The 19,790-nt window shown below is 40.8% G+C and overlaps 1 protein-coding gene across 4 annotated transcripts in view; it reads left to right on the top strand.

The window, feature by feature from the left end:
- The window catches only part of AP1G2 (adaptor related protein complex 1 subunit gamma 2), a 76,199-nt gene that overhangs the window by 35,906 nt on the left and 20,503 nt on the right, over positions 1-19,790 (top strand). For all 4 annotated transcript variants that reach the window (XM_089678169.1, XM_089678171.1, XM_089678172.1 and 1 more), the window contains exons 8-15: positions 2,517-2,597; positions 2,701-2,799; positions 5,334-5,389; positions 6,083-6,196; positions 9,192-9,332; positions 11,320-11,374; positions 16,176-16,298; positions 19,268-19,357. In XM_089678169.1, coding sequence (XP_089534295.1) covers positions 2,517-2,597; positions 2,701-2,799; positions 5,334-5,389; positions 6,083-6,196; positions 9,192-9,332; positions 11,320-11,374; positions 16,176-16,298; positions 19,268-19,357 — 759 coding nt within the window. The remainder of the gene's footprint in view (positions 1-2,516; positions 2,598-2,700; positions 2,800-5,333; positions 5,390-6,082; positions 6,197-9,191; positions 9,333-11,319; positions 11,375-16,175; positions 16,299-19,267; positions 19,358-19,790) is intronic.

Raw genomic sequence — 19,790 nt, 5'->3', positions numbered from 1 at the left:
ATCCAGTTTGCATGACATGTGAACCTGCAGCCTTTTCTATGAAGCCAGTTCACATAGGTGTGGGCCGGCCACAGTATGATTTAAAAAAGGTACAGGAACAATTTTCAGCCTGGTTCAGGTAATTTCTAATGTCATTCACTTTAACAATTTGCATTGGAATCGCACCTGAACTGCTGAACAAAGTCGTACCAGATGGGGCTGAAATTCAGCCAAACCAGCCAGCACATATGTGAACCCAGGCCTAAAGGCAAAAAATTGCATCAATTTGATCAGATTTTTTCTGTTTATGCAGTTTGTAGATTGTCCATTGACAAATAAATCCAATATATTGCATACGTTTTAAAGCATCCTCACATTACAGCATTTTGTCATAAATGCCTAAAACTCTTTCTTTTGTAGTTGATTTATTTATTAATTTATTTATTTAAAAAGACCACAGGAAATTACACGATAGCTAATAAAGTATACAAGCCATAAGAAATTTTTATCATAGTTAAAAAATCTACATTACAATAGAATACTGACTTTATTACCTGAACCGAAAGCATTTATATTTCCCAACTACATTCTATTTTTTTTATACGTATTGTGTATCAGAAATGAGGAAAAGGAGGGGAAAGGGCCTGCCAATCCCGAAATCAGGTGGGTCTGGTGTTTAAGGCTGGCCATACATAATACAATTTCCTTGAGATTTTTGGTTTAGATTTACCAAAAACCATATAATAGAAGGTCAAAACTAACAACACTTCCAATTGTATCTAATTAGGCGGGCTCTTGCACTACATAGTTGAAGGTAAATCTAAAGGAAATTGGGCAGAAATTGTACAGAAAATTGTATAGTGTATGGCCAGCCTTAGTGTCTATGACAATGGGTATGGTATGAAAGAGAAAAGGGGAAGAAGGATTGGAAGGCACATAGAGATGTAAAGGGTAGAAGTGCTTAAAATGTTTGCATTGCACTACTCTTTAATGCAATAACAAAGGACTATGACGCTTGCCAATATTAAAGTGGTATAAACCCAAAAGCAAACATTTAATATATTGCAGAGTTACAATTCTTAGATGTGATGGCTGCATTTGTTTTCTTTTTTGGGCTGTTATGGTGATCTTGCCAGTAAGTCTGTTGTTTTTTAACAGAACAAGCTCTCTTCCTGATGTATCAGTTTATAGGGATGAGACAAACCATTTACCACTGACAGGAGTGCTTAAAATGATCAGCTTGTATTCATTCATGTAAAACATTTATCCCAAAAAGAAAAAAACTGTTTGCTGCAACTGATTATAAAGTGTGAGCTGAAGTTCTGCTTCAATGTCTTAGTGTATCTTAGTCCTCAAGCACACTTGACGTTTTGATAATGCTGGTAACTTTAGCTGTGTAACGTCACGTTAAAAAGTTTTTCAGCTTTTTTTTAGTGTTTTTGCATTAGCGTTTTGCAGCGTTTTCACGTGCTTTTCCACATTTGTGTTATTTAGAGTTTTTTTTTTACCAAAAAAAGTTTTTCTTTGGTCAAAACAAGTTGAAAAACTACGATTTGTGGTGTTTTACCGTGTTTTGCTGCATTTTTCAGCATTAGAGCATTTTACAGCTAAACAACTCGTATAGAAACCCACTAGTCCTGGGTTTTTTTCCAGTCAAAAAACGTTGATTACAGTCTATATGTGCATAGACACATAGGATAACATGCTGGGGGGTTTACTAGCTATAGAAAAAAATGTCAAAAGCCAAAAGCAGTAGCTGTAAACACGTCAAATGTGCATGAGGACTAAATCTGCTTTTACATCTTACACTCTCCTCCCCCCAGACTGACAATGCTGCTGTCCAAAGGTGCCCCTTGTGCTCCCTCATCCAAAGTGGGGGCACTCTAATACAGGAGGTGTTTTACTGGCCAGACCACCAGGTAAAAACAGAGAGAAAAAAAAATAAAGAAAAAAGAACTAATGCAGCACCCACACCTAATATTAGCTAAGCTGCAATATATTTCATTTTTGGTTTTGTGTTTAATAACGCTTTAAAGTCTGACGTTAACACAAATGAGAAGTGGTAAAAAAGAGAAAATTTACAAGAAATAGGTGAAAGAGTAAAAGTTAAGAGAACATCACATTAAAAGGTTATTCAAAGGGGTAAAACTAGAGCAGGGAGTATCATCTATATGTTATCCCATGGTTTTTAATTTGGGCCGGTGGCAATGAGTTACTCAACCTTTTTTCTGTACTTGGTGGGTATCTGCAGTAGAGTCTGTTTAAAGCCAAGATTTCTATTGAATGAGACCTGACCTAAGTAAATACTGGACAACTATTTATTCAATCTAAACAAGGTTCTCTCCACTCATTTTGTTTCCATTTTTTTATATCAGCCTAAATTAATGAACTGCACTGGTTTTCTGACTTCCCAATATCATAAATCACCATACCTGTCCTGATTAAGTGTGTTCATTCTTGCTTACTAAACATCTTGGTTACAGGAATTGTGACTGTATGTTGACAACTATTAGCTCAACAAGTCTTTTCTCTTTCAGGTGCGACTCCTGCGACTACTGAGAGTGTTAGGACAGAATAATGAGAGTGTCTGTGATGCGATGAGTGATCTGCTTGCTCAGGTTAGTATGTGGCCAGCACAGAGCCTTGCCTGATAATGGTATTGTGAAGAATACACAAGTCTTGTACAGCTGACATGACCTAGCTCATTTTTCTCTCTATCAGGTGTCCACATGCACAGAAACCCAGTCTAATGCTGGCAATGCTGTTCTGTATGAAACTGTTCTTACTATAGTAGAAACCAAATCCGCAAGTGGTCTAAGGGTAAGTTCTCAGGCACTGATAAATTCAGTTTCCCAAGCTTATGAATGCATTTACAGCAACCAGTACTGAAATAACTAAAGAACATAAAGATACATTTAGTATAGAACTAAAGGGAAAACATTTTTTTTTTCTTGTTTTGGATAGAGTAATAGAGGATTATAACCCCATCAGGTTTTTTGCCATCTGTGCTCCACTGGGGAGATTTCCCTTCACTCCCTGCCCCAAGGCCAAAGGCAATCCCTTCAAGGTCTCTCCACTCTATCCAAAACTAAAAAAAGTTTTGCCCTAAAGTGATGCTAAAGCCTCAAGGTTTTTTACCTTCATGCATTCTATGCATGAAGGTAAAAAAACCTTCTGCATGCAGCAGCTTCCCCATTCCTCCCTAATACTTACCTGAGCCCTACTGCGATCCAGCGATATACACGGGAGCCTCGGCTCTCTAGGAACTCTTCCTCCTCATTGGATGAGACAGCAGACAACCAATGGCTCCTGCTGCTGTCAATCACAGCCAGCGAGCCAATGAGGAGAGAGAGGGGGCAGGGGCAGGGCCGAGTCGTGACTCTGTGTGTGTATGGACACACTGAGCAGCGGTTTGGGAGCACACCTGCTTGGGTGCCCCCATAGCAAGCTGTTTGCTTTAAGTTATATTTTAAACAGATACAGACACTGCAATGGCCTAGCACAAGCACTTTCACTGCAAAAATCAGATACAGATGTTGGGCTTATGGAGACTTGCTAAACCTATGGCAAAGGTGCCATGTTGAACTTGCAGTGACCAGTATGAGAGAGTGAGAGCGATAACACCAAATTTAACACACCTGCTCCCCATTCACACCTGAGACCTTGTAACACTAACGAGTCACATGACACTGGGGAGGGAAAATGGCTAATTGTGACCAATTTGGACATTTTCACTTAGGGATGTACTCACTTTTGTTGCCAGTGGTTTAGACATTAATGGCTGTGTGTTGAGTTATTTTGAGGGGGCAGCAAATTTACACTGTTATCCAAGCTGTACACTCACTACTTTACATTGTAGCAAAGTGTCATTTCTTCAGTGTAGTGACATGAAAAGATAGAATAAAATATTTACAAAAATGTGAGGGGTGTACTTCTGTGAGATACTGTATATCCCTTCCATTAGGCCACCTTTAGTCCTCATTCACAAAAGTGGCCACAGGGCAGTAAAATCAGTAAAAAAAAGGCAGTTGTGTCGTGGTTTTACAGTCCTCTGAACACCCGACTGAACAAGGGCATGCAGCCACTCTGGGCTGTATGCATGCCGCAACAAGAAATTAAATGGCATGTGCAGGGGCGGACTGACCATTTGGAAACTCGGGCACTGCCCGAGGGCCCGGGGTCAGTAGGGGGCCACATGACATGCCCCTGGTACCTTTTTCATAGGATTTTTTGAGTTTGGGCAAAGACACAGGGGCCCCATGATCCCCTATTGCTCGGGGGCCCCATGAATTGTCAGTCCACCCCTGGGCATGTGACTTTTGTCACATGCCCAGGGGTGCAGAGTGGTGTGGCATTTTGTGGCATTTTGTGGGTTAAATTAAATGGTGAGCATATCTTCCTGCCTACCTTGTTCACGTACTTGACCTTTATTTCTTACATCATTGTACTTTACTTTATTACTTATGTGCCTTTTTCCTGTTGTATACTATATTTTATGTTGTTATGCTGTTCTTGCAGTTTATTCCTTAATAAAATAAAAAAAGTTTGTAAAAAACAAAATTAAATGGTGAGGAGTTGACACTTTGATCACTCTCATCGCCTTTCAAACACATCTAAAAAACGAAGCTATAGTGTATATGTCACGCATGTGAACAAGCCCTCACTGTATCTCCACCTATGACTACAAGTCTTTGTGGCCATATAACTATTTATAAACTGCACATAGAATAGAACACGTAAACTCTTAGGATATGTGATTAGGTAAAAAAAATTCACCTGGCAGTCTGTTATTACTGGAGGTAAAAATTACATCAATGTAGCAAGGATATGATTGACTACAGATCTAACATATATGGTGGATTTTAAACACAGGATCCCTAAATGTGTGCAAACATTGGACTGCAAAGTATTCTAAAATGTCATCTAGTGCATATATTCTCTGTACTAGATACAACTAGCCAAATCATAATTGTGAGGTTACTACACCTGTAATAATTGCTTTACTTGCCTTTGTTAGAAAACTATAGCCTTATACTAATGGTGGGGGAGATTTACTAAAACTGGTGCACTCAGCATCCGGGGTAACTGTGCATGGTAGCCAATCAGCTTCTAACTTCCACTTGTTTAATTAAGCTTTGGCCATAAAAAACGGAAGCTGATTGGTTTCTGTGCAGAGCTGCTCCAGATTTTGCACTCTCCAGTTTTAGTAAAAAAAAAAACCCTGGTATGTCTTGCTTTTCCTGTGGTCTGCAGCTGAATATGATTAAACTTTGAAGGTTTGCCCAATGCTATTATACAAAAGAAGTATTAAATGAGCCTACACCATTTTTATTATTTGTAATTTCTTCTCACAGGTTCTTGCTGTTAACATACTTGGACGTTTTCTGCTAAGCAACGATAAGAACATTAGGTATAATCTTTTTATTTCTCTGTTTAAAAAAAAAGTTTTAAAAAAGCTCACTATTAGATTGCTTAGGGGTAAGTAAGTGCTTGCATACTACGTAAAGCTTTGTGTGTATCAGTCTGACATTGTACTAAGTAGTAGTGGTAGTGGCTTATTTTTAGTTTGTCAGTTTATGTCCCTGTTATTATTTGTGGTTATGTGATGCATAAGGACTAAAAGAACAATCATAAACAATACCTATAATGCCCCACAAAGATCTTCTGTTATGGCCAGGCCAAGGAAAATCTGCCTTATCCAGCTGATGAAATAGAAAATGAAGTGATCATTATCAATATGAGAATCCTGTGACTCTAATTTACATCTACGTGACTCTAATTTACATCTACATTGTAATAATGCTGCCCATTTTATATGCAGCTTTGTCTGTGTCATATTATGTTATAATACACATAGGCAAATAGACTATTCACCTTGCAAGGGAATTTGTCTGAGATCTTAGTAAATGAGGTGAAACTCTGCTGAATTCCATCATCCAATCAGGGGCAAGCAAAAATGATTGGATGAATTCCATCATCCAATCAGGGGCAAGCTCTGGGGAAAATTTCCTTGCAAAGTACAACTTCCCTTGCAAAATGAACAGTGTATTTGCCTTTGGTAAATCAACCCTAATGCTTCTTTTCCTATTGCTTTTGCTTTTAGATATGTTGCCCTCACTTCCCTACAGCGTTTAGTACAGTCTGATCATGCGGCAGTACAGAGACATCGAGGTACAATTGTAGAATGCCTTAGACAGACAGATGCATCTGTAAACAAGTAAGGACACCACAGAATGCAATATACGGTGCTATACAGTGAAGTATACAATGTGATTTTCATGTTTAAAGCTGAATGCCAGGATAAACAAATATTATTCAAATACAGAAGGTCTGTGTATTCTTCCTTGAATCTTGCTGTGCTTTATGTATTTCTTACAGATCTGTGCAGTAATTCAGTGTGAAACTTTGCCTCTGTGCAAGAGCTTCCTGCAATAAAGACTGGTCACTGCTGCTGTGTCTCTCTGTCAGGGCCAAATCTAGCCTGCCTGATGTGGGAGTGCAGTGAACAATGTCAGCGGGGCAGAGGATGCAAGGTCCGCAGAGCTGTGTATAGCAGACAGTAAGGCAGTGCACAGGGGATCAGCAGGGCAGTGTACAGTGGTCAGAAGGACAGAGGACAGGGCATCAGCACAGAGGACAGGGATCATCAGTACAGAGGACATGGGTCAGCAGGATGAAGGAAAGGGATAAGCAGGATGGAGGACAGGGGTCAGCAGGATGAATGACAAGGGGTCAGTAGGGCAGTGTACAGGGGCCAGCAGGATGGAGAAAAAATACCTCCCCCCCCATTCCCCCTTTTAGCCAACCCCTCCTAGCATATATCCCCCCTAATCTCCCCTTCTAGCATATATTCCCCCATTTCTCCTCCTAGCACAAATCCCCCCCCCCAAACTCCCTTTCCTGGCACCAATAGCCCCCCGCCCCATCCCCCCTCCTCCACAAACCTTTTACCGCAAGCAAAAATGATTCTTACTCCCACCTGTAAGTTCCACCTCACCAAAACTTACAGGTGAGAAATAGTTACAGAGCAGGGAGGAGGTGCAGGCTGTGCTCTCCCCCTCTTGCCATAATAGTGCTCCTCAATGTAGCAGATGACACAGGATCGCTCTTATATCAGGCTATACACATTTTAATTACCCACTCTCTATGTCCTCCAAGGGCTGCCCATCTCCTGGCAGTAGAAAATGTGATTGGGGGCAGATAATCAAATTCTGTACAGTCCGATCCAGCAGTCCTGTGTCACCTAATGGTTGGAGGAGCACTGTTACAACAGGAGAGGGGAGAGCACAGAACAGCCTGCACTCTTCCACTGTCATTTCTCTCTGGAATTTTGCACTTAAATTCCCTGAACCAAGCTGCCATCCTGGCCCTGAGTGTGGGGATGGGGGGAAGAAGTTCAGCAGCCAGGCAGAATTTCCATTGGGGGCCATCCTAGAGGGAAAATAATCTGGGAGGGGATGGGGGGGCTTAGTTTTTCAAAGGCACACATATGGTGATATTAAAGGCAATTTAAAAATAACAAACATGTTATACTTACCTGCTCTGTGTAATGGTTTTTCACAGAACAGCCCCAATGCTCATCTTCTCAGGTCCCCCGCTGGTGCTCTTGGCCCTTCCCTCCTGCCTAGTGTCCCCAGAGGAAACAGCTTGCTGTGTGGGCACCCAAGCAGGCTCGCTCCCAAGCTGCTGCTCTGCATGTCCATTCTGCATGCCCCCTCTCTCTCCTCATTGGCTCAATTGACCCAATGGCTCCTGCTGCTGTCTCAGCCAAAGAGGAGGGAGGTTCCCTGGAGAGCTGTGGCTTTTGTGCACATCGCTGGATCGCGATAGGGCTCAAGTAAATATTAGGGGGGCTGGGACTTGGCTGATGCACACAGAAGGTTTTTGAGCCTTTAGAACCACTTTAAGGAATACTTGTGAATACTTGTATATTTAAAGGAAAGTTTTTGTGCCTGGAGTTCAGCTTTAAATAACACAAAGCAACCATCAAATATGGTTCATGTGAACAATTGATAAAATAAGCTTACTGATCTGCACAAATATGAAGTGGCTCCAGATTAGTCCACTTCTATTCAAAGATGGATTCAATCATATTTCTGCATATACTTTATTAACTTTAATTAAGTCAGCTGATGAGTAGGCATCCAGTTTCCTGACACTGGCTGGCTAGATTAATGAAACTCAAATTGGGGATGTGTTTATCACCAACTAACACAGTTTTCTGTTCAATAAAAATCATTAATGGATAAGTTCACCTTTTTACAAAAAAAAATAACAAATGTACATTTTTTTGCAAGTAAAAAAATTTGCTTTTTATTATTTTTTTGTTGCAGGAGCCTGTAAAGCATTGCGCCAGTGATCAGCAGATCGCTGGTGCCATGCAGGTCTCCTGCAGACCTGTCAGTATATCTGTTTGTCAGTATGGGATGTACAGGGAAGCAGATATACTGACAGGAAGAATCAATGAACTACCATGAGAACGACAAGCCGACAGCTGCTAAGGCTGTCTGGACTTGTTCATTCATTCACAGAACACTGTGAATGAATGACACAGTCATGTGAGCAGATCCCTGAACAGCCGTGCTATTTTTAAAAAGTTACAGCTAGTAAGGGGAACTTCTATCCATACTGCTGTCACAGGAAGGAGGGGGATCAGGCAGCAGCCTCAGCAGTTGGAACATGTTACATGTTCCACCCTAAAAATGGGTGGAACATGTAACACGTTCCCAAACTTGAACTTATCCTTTAATGGTACTTTTAACATGACTAGTGTACTTATCTAAATTTATTTTGCTATCTGCTCCCTGTTATCCCCTGCTCAGGAGCACTCAGACTGGGTAAGAAATGGACAGCACTGGGACTGAATTGGACTGTATAGCTTGCACATGAGCTGAAAGGCTAACAGGCTGACAAAAGGAGAGAGCAATATGAGCAGAGGGATGACTTTTTCAGTGCACCGCTCTCCCTCTATTGTCCAATCAGCAGGTTGGGGATTTGTTCTTGTCCAGGCTGTCCTGCAACTTCAGTGGAAGTTGAAGATCTTTCCATAATTTCTGCCAAGGGTGCCTGCATTACAAGACTGGCTGCGAGAAACTACACATCCTTTGGCAGGCACAGCAGTTCCCATAAATATATTTTATCTGTGTGTTTAACTGCTTTGACAAAACTCAACTTTAAGATGTGTTAAAATTTATCATCCTTGCCTCTTTAAGGAGGGCTCTGGAGCTGTGCTTTGCACTTGTGAATGAATCAAATATCCGAGTAATGATGAGAGAGCTTCAGAAGTTTCTGCGGAATTGCCCACCAGAGCTGAAAGAGCAGTGTACATCTGGAATCTTCCTCAGCGCTGAGAAGTGAGATAATGAAGTAACATCAAATTATTTTCAGGATGTTTAATGCTGATTTTGAAGATTATAGTATATGTATGTTGGTGCATCGCTAAACCAAGTGAGTAAAAATAACCAATTTCAATTACATAAACACATATAAGTAGTACATGCGTTTTGCTCACAACTTATACTAGAATGTTAAAATGTGCATAGTGGTCTGAAAAATCGTAAAAATCGAGATATAAGTGTCCATATAAGATGCATAACCACAAATATATGTGAAAGTTATACAAAAGTCAATAAGCTCTTAAATCAGATATAATCTCCAAGTAATTCTGTTCATATCCCAGTGAGCTATTTTCTTCTGAGGTGGGTGTGCCAGTAAATGTATAAAATGCGCACTCACCAGATGTGCTAATAAAAAGTGCGTTGTATAATCCTGGTCATTCATGGGTCCCTTAAGGGTAGTCCGGGAAGTAGCCTGGGGTTAGATGGTCTCCCTTGGGTGTCAGGATATGGTGGTCAATCTAAATCGCTCTGCCTCTTCAGGACGCTGATACATTCATAGGAGATGGTACTTAACACGTTTCAAACTCAGCGTTCATCCTCAAAAGGGGTATGCCTGTGTCCCCCTTTTGTGGATGAACGCTGAGTTCGAAACGCGTTAAGGAGGAGCCCCTGTAAGCCGTTGACGTCAAGCCGTCGGATCACACCAGCTGGTCAGTTTTATATGCGATTACCATTGTCACATTTTATTCATTATTGCAGTACTGTACATTTTTATTTCTTCTAATATTTCCAAGAATAAAATAACACAAAATACTACACTATGGGACTATCCCTTACTTTTGCTCAGCAATAAGCATTTTAAATCCCCCAGTACCATCTCCTATGAAGAGGCAGAGCGTATTGACTTTTGTATAACTTTCACATATATTTGTGGTTATGCATCTTATATGGACATTTATATCTCTATTTTTAATATTTTTCAAATCTCTATGCACATTTTAACATTCTAGTATAAGTTGTGAGCATGTCCTACTTATATGCGTTTATGTCATTGAAATTGGTTGTTTTTACTCACTTGGTTCAGCGCTGCACCAACATACATATACTATATCCACTTTGAAGGCATTTGGTTTAGTGTGTTCAGCTGCATTCATTGAATTTTAGGTTCGATTAGCGCTCGCTTTACTATCCATTATTTTGATTTTGAAGATTGCTTTGCTATTAAAAATGGACCACACTAGCCAGTAGAGCACATCATGGTCAGTTATCTTGCTATGCTGGGAACTCAACCTCTTCAGCCGGGGTTCACATATATGCGGTGCGGTATATCGCATGTGATTCGCACAGGAACCAATTCGCATTCCTGTGCAAATCACATGCGATTTGTGTGAGGTGCGATTGGAGCCAAGCATTTTGTATGGCTCTAATCGCACCGCACCCACACCAAAAAAGGTGCAGGACCCTTATTTTGGTCCGCACTAGAATTGGATCGCATGGGTATTCACACCTATGTGATCCAATTCAGCACATCACACCGCGTTTTGCGGACCAATTTTGGGGTGTTGTTAACTTAACCTACACACCCGCTGCGGTTCACATGAACGGAGAGCCATTCTGATGTGGTGCGGAATTTACACAGAAAACACTGTGAATTCCGCACCGCATCACTGTGAACCAGGGCTCAATGATCAGACTTGTCTTGACAGCTGACAACCCCCCTGTACAGCCATTCACTGGGAAGACCAGTGTGCTGCTGTTTCTCTTCCCCTAGCTCTTATGAAGCTGAGGACAGAGGAAGTGTGATCACTTCTACAAAAGGGAAAAAAAGGTATTTATAATGTTTTTTATATCTATACACAAATGTTTTGCTCTTCATTTTCTATTTTAAACTGAATGGGTTGTTTTAGAAAGTAAGGGTTTACAATCACTTTAATTACAATTTCACACATATTCACTGCAGGAGTTTTAAAGTAGTGAAATCTGACTTGTCTTTCCTCCTCAGGTTCTCTCCTTCAAAGCGCTGGCACATAGATACCATAATGGAAACACTAATAACAGTGAGTGATATATATGTTTTGCATGGTATATCACAGCAACCCATAGAGTGTGACTGTTACTGTTATATATTTCAGCCAAAGTTTTTTTTTTTTAAGTACTGCAGGCAAAGCCATTTTTATAGCTGTTAAATGAATCTGCATTTTCTTTCTGCATAAAAGCGGATGTCCTACATAGGATTCCAACTTTCTTTAACACCTTGCTTTTGACATAAGTACTTCCATGTTTACTAGGTGTGAGCCTAATGCACCCAATGCAGCAGGGTAAGAGAGGACAGCTCTTTAGAATTTTTGTTTACTTTTTCCTTATTATAAAAGAGAATCATGTTTTTTTTTTAAATCATACTTACCTAGGTGGATGCAGCATCGATCTGATGCTGCATCTGTCCCCCGCTGGCTCTAAGGGTGAGAACCGTCATTCAGACACTGCTGATTTCTCACTTCTCCTCCCCACTCTGAGCAGAGAGCGGCGACTGTCAGTCACCGCTCTCTGATGTGCCCCCCCCCCAGTATTCACTGGTAGGTTGGGCTGTGGAAGGGGCGGAAGTGGCTGGCCCAGGCTCTCAGAGGCTTGCTGGGTGGATCCTGACCATATGATTGCGATCTTTCCCCAGCTTTGACCAGCACTGTGACTTCAGCCGACAGCAGGCTTTAACCCACTGTTGGCTGAAAATGGGTCACAGGAGTGCAGAACGTACTGCACTCCTGTGATCCACAGGAGCAGTACAGCCAAACAAGCTTTGGCTGTACTTCTTTAACTTTGTCTGACCACTTCTGGATAATTAGACCTTGTTCAAAATCATGTGCTTGATCTGCCCTTTAACCACCCACCTAAACTAAGCAATGGAGAGCAGAGGTGTAGTACATATAACTGCAGCCACAATGCTTTGCAAAAACTAAACAGCATGTCTCATTTGGCAGGCAGTACCACCAAATATGACCCATGCAAGTAGGACTGTGCTGCAACCATGAGTTAAACTCTTGGCTTTTTGTTGTGGCCCAGTATTTCAATAGAAAATCCCCTTTCGACTGAAAAAGGGGCATTTAGGAGGTGGCAGTATCACCCCCTGAATGCCTGGAAAATGCTGCTCTACCACCATAATTTTTCAGAGGGGTGGTAGAGAGTGCCACCCTTGTGAAAGAGACTTTATAAGTATAGTAACAAAAAAAGAAGAGAGGTTACAAAAGGTGGTATCTATGTATGTTAGGTGGGTAATGCGCTGGATGCAATTGCCTATTCTGATTTTATTGTACCTAAACCTAAGAACAAAAATATAATATATTGCAGTTTACCAGTCCTTAGATGTGATGGCTGCATTAACTTTCTTTTTCCAGACTAAGTACATTTACCACTAGTACAGGAAATTCCTGTTTATTTTGTTGGAAATCCATGATGCCATCTGCCTTCCCAGCTACCTTCTGTGAACTACAAAACACCTCCTTCCTATGTAATGAAGATGAAAGAAGGAGGAGATGGTTTTAGTCCAGATCAGGAGAAAAGCACCGCTCCTTCCTCTCTGGAGGGGTGACACTACGTGTTAACGCACTGGGTGACAATGCCACTCCTCCCATAGATGCAATGAAGTGAGTGTTGTCAACGTAGGACAGAAAGTGTCTTACTTGTAGGCTAAGCAGGTAAAAAAAAAAAAAAAAAAACTCCTGGAAAAAAAATGCAGACACTACATCTTAGAACTGGTAAGCTACAATACAATACATTTTTGTTCTAAGATTCTTAGGTTTACAGGGGAACTTTAGACAGAACTCAGCTTTAAGTAATAAATAAACTTAAAAGCCAATTACCTGCATCTGCTTTTTGTTTTGGAAGCACACACAAAAGATCATGTTTATGTAACATTCAGAAATCATATTGCCGTGATACAGTATCTATTTGTATCCTAAACACAGCTACTTTGTAATTTTTGCAATAATAACCACATAAAAATGTGCAATTTTTAAGAAAAGGTGTCATTATTCCTGTATGATAAGAACAGAATTATTTCTAATTATGACCCCAGACACAGCAGTTTGTATGTACTGTATGTTAAAGGCCTTAGCTAGGTCACTAATAGTATCTGTAGCAGTTGGAGCCTGAGGGGTCTGGATTTATGGAGCTCACAAAGCAAAGAAAAAGGACATAATCTGTTACTATGTAGTGTACTGACATTTTGCCTTGACTGAATTTCAGCATGGCCTTAAATCCTAACTCGTTTTTTATTTTCCTATTAGGGTGTGTAGGTGCAGTGGCATCCCTAGGGGGGTGCGAACCGCACCGGGTGACACCATCACAAGGGGTGCAGGAGCAGTATGCCAGCAGAGCTTCTGGGCTCTGTGAAGATCCGGGCCAGTTATTGGGGTGATCCCGGATTCCCAGCACAGTGACAGCTGCCCCCGGTGTAGCGGTAAAATGAGTATCCCATGAAGATATATACCCCCTGAAGCAACTGCGCATGTGCCGGTTTCAGGCCGAAGAAGCTGATCTCTGACTTTAGCACAGAGCTGCCACAGTTAGCCCCTTACAGGCTGCAAACCACTGAAGCTTATACCGTGGATCACTATGGGTTGCAAGATCAGTTAACCCAGTATAGGTTGAATTTATACGGGGTTAACAGCTCTTGTAATCCATAGTGATCCGCAGGATCAGCTTCAATGGTTTGCAGCCTGTAAGGGGTTAACTGTGGCAACTCTGTGCAATCTCTGTGTGAGATCGGCTTCTTCGGCCTGAAACCGGCACATGCGCAGTTGCTTCAGGGGATACATATTTTCACGGGATACCCATTTTACCGCTACACCGGCACCGCTCCTTCCTTTCTGGAGGGGTGACGCCACGTGTTACTGCACCGGGTGACACCAACCCTACGCCTCTGCGTAGGTGTTAAAAGTTCTGTTAAGTTTTACTTCTGTCCATAACCCTATAGGGTAGATTTTCTCTTATTTCCTGATCTGTAACACCAATATAAGAAATGAGGGATGTGGGCCTCACTAGGACAGTACAGCTTGGACAGCGGTAAATCCCTGTCAGAGACTAAAACCCTTCCCCACGCTACTAAAATGTAGTAGAACATTTCTTTTATCTGTCAGTTGCTGTCCTGAGCAAAATTGCTGAATACCTTCCCCACTTTACTAAAAAATGTTTTTCTTTGTTACTGTCAGAGAGATTTACCATCACTTCATATCTTGATGATGAATGAGCACACCCACAAATGGTATCATGCAGGCCAGTATATTATAGCGATAGATAGCACTTCTGTGTAGACAAAAAGATGAAGTATTTAAAAGAGCATATACATTTGTAGGAAGGTGCAGGTTTCCCTGTATGTGGCACTGTGCCATTACTACAGATGGAGTGGAGTCTGGTAGGGGATTTGTCAGTTTGCAGAGAGAGCACAGCTGTTTGATTGGCCATTGTACTCTCTAGAGATCTCTGGTAGCCATCTTGGTGTGGGACCTTATATAATAAAGTACTTGCATGATTTGGGCACACCTGAAGCTAATGGTAGGACAATGACATAGACCCTGCTACTGAGGGAGGGAAAGCGCATAGTGCAGAGAAAGAATCCTGCTGGGTCAGCTCAGGGACACCGCCTGTCTTGAGGAAACATCCTGGTATATGGACCAGTAATGTGAGGCTCTTCTCAGCAGTATTATAGTGCCATATTGGTACACCACAAACCACCACCCTTCCAGAGGAAGCTGTCCTCTGGTAATAAAGGCCCAAGCCTGGTGACACTGTAAAAATACCAACTGCCTTATATCAGTGCCTACTAAAACCGTTCTTTTTAATTACCGCTAACCTACTGTATATACAATCTACAAGATGAATGACATCATGAAGAACTGTGTGTGTGGCCTCTCCCTGATTACTTAGGCCCTGCTACACATTTATGCACTATTGTCAGATTATAAATAGTGGAGAGCAATGATACAATAATACCCTAACATGTACCATCATGTGACATAATTCATTACCATTCGCTGTTTGTACTCTGGCACTGTTGCATAAATACAAAACTAATTTTCTATCACTTCTTGTTCTGATAGGAAGTAAGGAAAAATTCCCCCAGTAGGGCCATGTCCATAGGCTTAAAAGAAACTGCACTTAGGCAATATGGAAACTGCCATTGCTGACCTCTATTTCTGTTATGCAGCGTTTTGTCTTTGCTCTGCATCTCTAATCTTCATGCTTGTTTTGGAGCAGTGAGTGACTGAGAAAACAATGAAATCAGAGAGAGCCAGGCAACAAGCTTTGTTAGATGGAGGTCATCAATGGCAGCTTCAGTTTTCTTTTACTGCAAGTTTCCATAAGTAAAAATGTAGGCAGTGCCTTTTGTCGGCTAACAATATATTTTGAGGTGCAGGCTTTCTTTAGGCATGGTAGGACTGTTTTTAAAATTTGCTACCTATAATTTATTCAATTAACCAAGGATCGGCATCCTCTTCATTTGATACTACTGCTATCTGTGGCTTATATGGTAGTTATGTGTGGAGCTGCAGCCTGACTGCCTTCAGGGTGAGTTGTCTAAAACTTGTAACAAGAGCCATTAGGGTAGAAACAAAGGCAGGCTTTCTGTCTGATCGATAATTCACCGTACACAGTAGCACGTTGCTTGATTTTTGGCACCCAAAAACATATTATTGTTCACACCAGTCTGAACAGATGATTGTCTACTCATATCTTTGGGTATTTTTCTTATTTTTTAAGAGCTTATTTCCATCTCAGTATCTTGGCTACAAACATTTATATTGGTAACCTGTTTGTAAATGTCTGTACTTTTATTAAGTGAATCATGTATTGACTGTTTTCCAGGCTGGGGAGAGCGTTCGTGATGATGCTGTCTCACACCTTATCCAACTGATCATCGGATCCTCAGAGCTTCATGGCTACATAGTTCAAAGGCTTTACAAAGCAATTAGGAATGACATTGTCCAGGTATCATTAACAAGATAGTAGTATAGATTGTAGAAGCAGAACAGATAGAAAGGTTAGCCAGAGACTTATATCACTGCCACATGATCAGCAGCAGATCTTTAAGCAGATGAACACTATTAGCCCTGCTTTATGGCTATCATGGACGAGAAATTGTCTACTTATATTGCCATTTGGTCAGTCTATCAAATGTTGCCTTCAGAGCTTTGTGCTCCTCACATACACTACCCAAAGATTACCCGATCATTATTATAATTCAATAGTTTTTAAGTGACACCATGGAGCTACACAGTTTAGGATGCATTCACATTTGTGAATGTTCTTGCTTAGAGATTAGATGCGAGAACCCCAGCAGGGATTCCCACGATTAGCTGTGACAGACTGCCCCATTGAAAGCAATTAGTGGCTGCCAGCTCTCTCAGGTAATTATTCCCACTTGGCCCTGGACATAGGCAGTCTGTGTCCAGGGCCAATCACTGACATGTAATCGCTGCATTAGCGATTACATGTGGGAGGGTGTAATTAGCTGTGGGAGCTGACAGCCTCCCATTACTTTCAAGGGGTTTGCCTCTTGCAGCTAATCATGGGAACCTTTGTTAGGGTTCTTGCATCTAATGGCTGAGCGATTATTGAGAGGTTCAAACACTGCAGAGGCAAGTGAAGGGGAAAGGAAGTCTTTACCTACATGGAAGGAAAATACAGTTGTGACCAAAATTATTCAACCCCCACTGAAATTGAGTGTTTTGGCCAGTTTGACATTGCTTTTGATCATTCAGTCATCTTGCTTACATTTACATTAAAGAGGCACTTGTAGGTCAGACAAATATAACATAACAGTTATAATGAAATAACCACAAATGTCTTTTCTGTGCTCACAGCATTATCAGTTTTATTCAACCCCCAAGTGACATTCAATCTTAGTACTTAGTACAGCATCCTTTTACAGTTATAACAGCTTTTAAACGTGAAGCATAGCTTGACACAAGTGTCTTGCAGCGATCTACGGGTATCTTCGCCCATTCTTCATGGGCAAAGGCCTCCAGTTCAGTCACATTCTTAGGCTTGCGCACTGCAACTGCTTTCTTTAAGTCCCACCAGAGGTTCTCAATCGGATTTAAGTCTGGTGACTGCGATGGCCACTCCAAAATGTTCCAGCCTTTCCTCTGCAACCATGCTCTAGTGGACTTGGAGGTATGCTTGGGATCATTGTCCTGTTGAAAGGTCCAACGTCTCCCAAGCCTCAGGTGTGTGACGGACTGCATCACGTTTCCATCCAATATCTCCTGGTACTGAAGAGAATTCATGGTACCTTGCACACGCTGAAGCTTCCCTGTACCTGCAGAAGCAAAACAGCCCCAAAGCATGATTGACCCTCCACCATGCTTCACAGTAGGCAAGGTGTTCTTTTCATCATAGGCCTTGTTCTTCCTCCTCCAAACATAGCGTTGATCCATGGGCCCAAACAGTTCTAATTTTGTTTCATCAGTCCACAGAACACTATCCCACAACTTTTGTGGTTTGTCCACATGGCTTTTGGCATACTGCAGTCGACTCTTCTTATTCTTTGGAGACAGCAAGGGGGTACGCCTGGGAGTTCTGGCACGGAGGCCTTCATTACGCAGTGTGCGTCTTATTGTCTGGGCTGAAACTTCTGTACCCACATCTGACAAATCTTTTCTCAGTTCCTCAGCAGTCACACGGGGACTTCTCTCCACTCTACGCTTCAGGTAGCGCACAGCAGTCGAAGTCAGCATCTTCTTTCTGCCACGACCAGGTAGCGTTTCAACAGTGCCCTTTGCCTTGAATTTGCGAATGATGCTTCCTAAGGTGTCTCTTGGTATGTTTAACATCTTTGCAATCTTCTTATAGCCATTGCCCTTCCTGTGAAGAGAAATCACCTCTTCTCTTGTCTTCCTGGACCATTCTCTTGCCTTCACCATGTTTGTAACCACACCAGTAAATGTCTAGAAGGAGCTGAGTATCACAGTCATTTTAAAGCTGCCTAATTGGTGCTTATTATGCTTGATTGCTGCTCGGTGACATCCACAGGTGTTTTCAATACCTGATGGAAAGCACCTGTATGAACCTCTGTTCTTCAGAGTGGTAGTCTTTAAGGGGTTGAATAATTGTGGCAATGAAGAAACCACATAAGAACCATTTACTACTGTATTACATAAACAATTGATGTCATTTTAGTTGCATTTGGGTAGTTACAACGTCCTTGTAGGATTTGATTCTGAATACAATTCCAAATGTACACTATAGTCCCTAAACCCCTTTACAGCATTGGGGGTTGAATAATTTTGGTCACAACTGTATATTTAAATAAAATTCTTTCCAAATATATTGACATTAATTTGAAATACTACAATTTTGGCCGTATTCAATATATATATATATATATATATATATATATATATATATACTGCATGTTGAAATACGTGTTTTATATATTACAGAATATATGAAAATATTTTTTTAAATATATATTTTTTAAATATGTTCTTCAGATTTTTTTAACATATAAAAAAGTCAAACATATATATTTACATATATTTGTAAATGCATTCCAAAAATGTAGATTAAATGACATACAGTATATTTGAAAATGTATTTTTAAAAATATTTTTCATATATTGTGTAGTAAAAATAATATATAAATATTGAATACGGCCAAAATTGTAGTATTTCAAATATATGTCAATATATTTGGGAAGAATATTTTCAAAATATATTTAAAATATATTTTTCTTCTGTGTGGGTATTTTATCTGCAAATATAGGATCCTGCCAATAAAACTGCATGCATTCAGTTATAAACATCTAATATGTATCAGTATGTTTAGATCAAATCACTGTTCCCTCTGTTCTCTGTAGTCTGTACGTTTGACAATGGTATGTTTGTAATGAGTACTTACACTGTTTTAGAGTTGGTAAAACATAATTTCTCACAGTGCTCTATTCTGTTTACAGCAACCATTAGTTCAGGTGGCCTCATGGTGCATTGGGGAATATGGAGATCTCCTACTGCATGGAGTTTGTGAAGAGGAGGAACCTATACAAGTGAGACATCAGACAAGCTGAGAAAATAATATACAATTACCTTAAAATGATATGCTAGGTTATTTAGCAAGCAGTCTAAACAGCAGTGATGATATACAAAGAGCTGGAATCTTCAGCATCCTATAAGATATCAGTTTGCTGGCATCGGAACAGTGAAGATACATTGTAATTGGTTGAGCTACTGTGTATAGAAAATTGCCCTTGTCTTACCGAAATCCCCCCACAAAGTCTTGTATGGCATGTATACATGAGTAAACTTATTAAATGCTAAGCAACCTTTGAGCTAGGGAAGTTCATATAATTTTCTAGTGAATGCAGCAATACAGGTGACCCTTACATTGGAATGTAAAGCGGTTTTAAACCCAAAAACAAAAATGTAATATATTGCAGCTTACAATTCCTTAGATGTGGTAGCTGCATTGGTTTTCTTTTT

The sequence above is a fragment of the Staurois parvus genome, unplaced genomic scaffold (genome assembly GCF_062004578.1).
Source record: "Staurois parvus isolate SC_StPar_1 unplaced genomic scaffold, SC_StPar_1.0 ptg000199l, whole genome shotgun sequence".
NCBI classification, from domain to species: Eukaryota; Metazoa; Chordata; class Amphibia; order Anura; family Ranidae; genus Staurois; species Staurois parvus.
Note: the sequence above shows the minus strand (reverse complement) of the source record. Positions and strands in the feature narration are given on the sequence as shown.